Source organism: Eptesicus fuscus, chromosome 13, assembly GCF_027574615.1.
Source record: "Eptesicus fuscus isolate TK198812 chromosome 13, DD_ASM_mEF_20220401, whole genome shotgun sequence".
NCBI classification, from domain to species: Eukaryota; Metazoa; Chordata; class Mammalia; order Chiroptera; family Vespertilionidae; genus Eptesicus; species Eptesicus fuscus.
Window position 1 is genome coordinate 37,228,590 of NC_072485.1, and position 4,416 is coordinate 37,233,005.

The following is a 4,416-nucleotide window of genomic DNA, read 5'->3' on the forward strand; positions in this document are numbered from 1 at the left end:
AGCATCTTGTCCATCCTCAGAGTGGTGGGCTCTATCCCCTAGAATAAGGGGGTCTCGGTGCAGCCTCCTCAGAAAGCATACATGTGATGAGAAGTACTCTGGCCTACCCACCACCCCTGCTGAGTGATGTTGGAGAAGTCCCTCCTCAGACTTCTGTTTTCCCATCTGGATAGTAAGAGTGCCAAGGACTCATTCACAATCTACTCCCATAGTGCCTGGTACATCTCCCCTGGCACTGCACCCTCAGTGCCTCTTGTCTCAGTCTCCCTCACCAGCCTGGGCTCTTCTCAAGGTCAGTACTGGAGTCAATTCCTCTCTATGTTGCTCACATCAGGGAAAGACTGCTGAATCTGTCCCATAGACTGGCTCTTGGAAAAGTATGTTGGAAGCAGAGACAGTACACCCCCCTGCTTTCTAAAACCTTAAAGAGAAGGTTTAGAATGTAAGACTTCAGGTTGAAGGAGATGCTGGAGGCCGTGAGATCAGTAGGGTAGGGAGGCTCTGTTAAAAAGTAGGTAAAGAGCCTTTGGGAAGGGTGCTCGGTGGCAGACTCCACATCTGCACTGACCTCCAAGAAAGTTTCAGAGGAGGCTGGGCTGCCGTCATGATAGGAAAGGGCAGGCACCAGGAGCCAAGCGCATCTTCATGGCAAGGCAATTTGTTACAGGAGGAGGAGAGTCCAGGAAAGGGTGTCATTTAGAGTCCAAAGGGCTGAGTGAACCATTTGGGCCTGGTAGATAGATGGTAATGGCACTGGTCACAGCCATTTGTTGTAAATTTTTTGAGATAGAAAAAAAAAAATTAAACAAGAAGGCAACATTGGTACAGCAGAAGGAGTACTAAGGAGTATAAGTCTCAGAGCATTTGTTAAGTATTAGAATTAGAGTATACCAGCCTTTTGACTAGTAAGCCTTTACACCATTTTCTCTCTCATAAAAAGGGACCTGGGTTTAAATCCTGGCATGGCCCTTCACCTGTCTGAGCATGAGGAATGAATCCAGGCACAGTTTTCCTCATCTGCACAAGATGGATGGTGGTATTGTCTGTGTCAAAAGATATATGACCATTATGTAAGCAAATGTAAGAGAGGCAACACGGCATTCATTTCAGGGACATTTCCTCTCTTTCCTTAGACCAGTGGTTCTCTGTCCTAACTGAACATTTACAATTACTGAGGGCACTTTCCTGAACAATTAAAACAATCTCTGAAAGGTGGGGCCCAGGTTTCATTTTTTCCTTTTCTTCTTCTTTTGTAACTCACTTTTTTAAAATATGCTTTAGACAGTGTGGCAATTATCACCCAATCATTTTTTCATTAAGTGTTCATTCATTTCGACCTCAAGGACTTGATTTATAATAAGGAGTTGAAAACTGTGACTACCCAGGCATTATGGGCTGAATGTTTGTGTTCCCAAAAATTCATGTTGAAATCCTAACCTCCAATGTGATGGCATAAGGAGGTTAGACCTTTGGGAGGCAATTAGGTCATGAGGGTACAGAACAAGATTAGTGCCCATATAAAAGAGATGCCAGAGAGTTCTCTTGCCCCTTCTGTAACATGAGGACACAGCAGGAAGATACCAAATCTGCCCACACCTTGATCTTGGACTTCCAGCCTCCAGAACTGTCATCCAGTCCGTGGTATTCTGCTGTACCAGCTCCAACAAACTAAGACACCAGCTATGGTTGGTTGATGGTCATTTCTCACTTTTCTCCCTCTCTAGGACTACTTTCCAGCACCCTGGTCTTCTGCCATGTCCGACCCCATCACACTGAATGTTGGCGGAAAGCTCTACACAACCTCACTGGCAACCTTGACCAGCTTCCCCGACTCCATGCTAGGTGCCATGTTCAGCGGGAAGATGCCCACCAAGAGGGACAGCCAGGGCAACTGCTTCATTGACCGTGATGGCAAAGTGTTCCGCTACATCCTCAACTTCCTGCGGACCTCCCACCTGGACCTGCCTGAGGACTTCCAGGAGATGGGCCTGCTCCGCAGGGAGGCTGACTTCTACCAGGTGCAGCCCCTGATTGAGGCACTGCAGGAAAAGGAGGTGGAGCTCTCCAAGGCAGAGAAGAATGCTATGCTCAACATCACACTGAACCAGCGAGTGCAGACGGTCCATTTCACTGTGCGCGAGGCACCCCAGATCTACAGCCTCTCCTCCTCCAGCATGGAGGTCTTCAATGCCAACATCTTCAGCACCTCCTGCCTCTTCCTCAAGCTCCTCGGCTCCAAGCTCTTTTACTGCTCTAATGGCAATCTCTCCTCCATCACCAGTCACTTGCAGGACCCCAACCACCTGACTCTGGACTGGGTGGCCAATGTGGAGGGCCTACCAGAGGAGGAGTACACCAAGCAGAACCTCAAGAGGCTCTGGGTGGTGCCAGCCAACAAGCAGATCAATAGCTTCCAGGTCTTTGTGGAGGAGGTGTTGAAAATCGCTCTAAGTGACGGCTTCTGCATTGATTCCTCTCATCCGCACGCTCTAGATTTTATGAGCAATAAGATTATTCGGTTAATACGGTACAGGTAAAAGGACACCAGCCACACTGGAGGGGGATTCCCAAGAAGATCCATGTCAGAGTGTCTCACCAATGGTGTGAGCCAGGGCACTCGACTAATCTGTATTAATCACATAGCAGGACTTGATTCCCCTGATGATGCAGTCTACTTGTAGGAATCCATGTGTCCTCTCAACAGAGCCACCTGTTTTCTTGCCATTTTGAGCTGGAGATGGGCAGTCTGTTATGACAAGTGAAGAGTCTGCTGATGTGTCCTAAAGGAGGGCACAGGAGGACCTTCTGGCTAGACAGAGGAGCAGCATTTCTGACATGGACTCCATCTCTCTATATACAACTAAGCAGTGCCTCACTTACCCATCTGAATAAGGGAATGAGGTGAGAATAAGATGCTCCCTTCAGTTTCCCAGAATAAACTACCCAGAGATCCCCATCACCCCTGCTCCTCCATCCCGACGATGCAGCCAGGACTTGGATTTATTTGCCCAAGAGCGACCATGTTTAACTGGCTTGGAAAAGTAGTATGTTCTCAAAGCTGTATTAGCCCACTGGAGGAGAGATTTGAGCTGCGGCATGGCCAAGAGCAGTGTTCACTAACCGGTCGTCCGTGAGGTCCGAAAGGTTGGTGACCGCTGGCCTAAAGGAATGAGCATCCATGCAGGGTCAGAAGATGGGGATATCCCTTTTGACTGGATCAACTCTAAGCATTGGGAGACTTTTGGCTTCAGAAATGGGCTTCTGTCCCTGGGAAGACTTGAAAATCTGGAGCCAGTGCAATGAAAGGCACCTCATACTATGGCCTGTTACCTGACTTTTGTAATCCTTTCCCCAAGAATTTAAGGTATCATTGGAACAAGTTATTTTAAACAAATATATTATGGACTCTCAGGGTTGGAAAATAATTCAACAGTCACTTAGTCCTCCCTCACCCAAGTATACCCCAGGACATTTGGGGATCAGTTCCTCTCCCCAGTACCTCCAAGCAATCACCTATCCCTGCTTACATACCTCCAGTGACAGGAAGCTCATCATCCCTAAGGCAGGCCCTGCCGTGGTTGGCTAGTACTGGCTATTGGAATGTTCTTATATTGAGCCAAAAATCTGCCCTTCCACTCCCATTTTCTGGTATTGGTTCTACTTTCTGGTTCTTCTCATCCAAATATGTATTTTCTCTTTCAAAATAGTCACCTTGAGAGACCAGACACTCATGAAATTATTAGGATTCCCCTTTGGGATCTGTCTGCAGAACAAGGTTAGACCTCTTCCATCCCCTGTAAATCTACCACATTTTGTTATGGTAGCTCTACACAACCTCACTTGACCAGCTTCCCCGACTCCATGCTAGGTGCCATGTTCAGCAGGAAGATGCCCACCAAGAGGGACAGCCAGGGCAACTCCTTTGTGACCCCCATTTCACCCACCTTCCTCAATAGCCACAACTCCAGATACCCTCTGGCCATCTTTTATTGAAGGATGAAGATTTGCCGCCCCTGAGGAAGTGCTGCTAGAGGAAGGAGACCAGGGTTTTGGAAGGCAGTGTGCAGCGAGGAGCCCAAGAGTGGTCTGAACCATAACACTGCCCTTGGACTAAGTGCCCATCCCTGAGACACTGCTCTGAAGGAGGTGGCCTTCCCCTGTAGTACTGTGTCTGGTTATGGCCAGACCATGGAGCTCCTTGGGGTGAGATCCAGGGCAAACACCTCAAGCCACTACTTCCCAGGGGGTGATGAGCAGTGCAGGCTTCAAAACTGCACATTATGATTCATCTCTAGAGTGAGTACAGCTTTGGGGGTCTCAGAATCTTCCCCACTGGGTAAGGGTCCCCAGACAAAGCCAGGAAAGCCTGGTGGCACAGGCGCCCACGAGAGGTGGGTCAAGGAAAGGTCTTCCCAT

At 48.5% G+C, this 4,416-nt stretch overlaps 1 protein-coding gene across 1 annotated transcript; it reads left to right on the top strand.

Annotated features, from left to right (window-relative positions):
* The first annotated feature begins 1,739 nt into the window (after positions 1-1,739).
* On the top strand, positions 1,740-2,537 carry KCTD21 (potassium channel tetramerization domain containing 21). The gene has a single exon (XM_054725613.1). The coding sequence runs from the start codon at positions 1,755-1,757 to the stop codon at positions 2,535-2,537; it is 783 nt and encodes a 260-aa protein (XP_054581588.1). The 5' UTR covers positions 1,740-1,754.
* Positions 2,538-4,416: the final 1,879 nt, after the last annotated feature.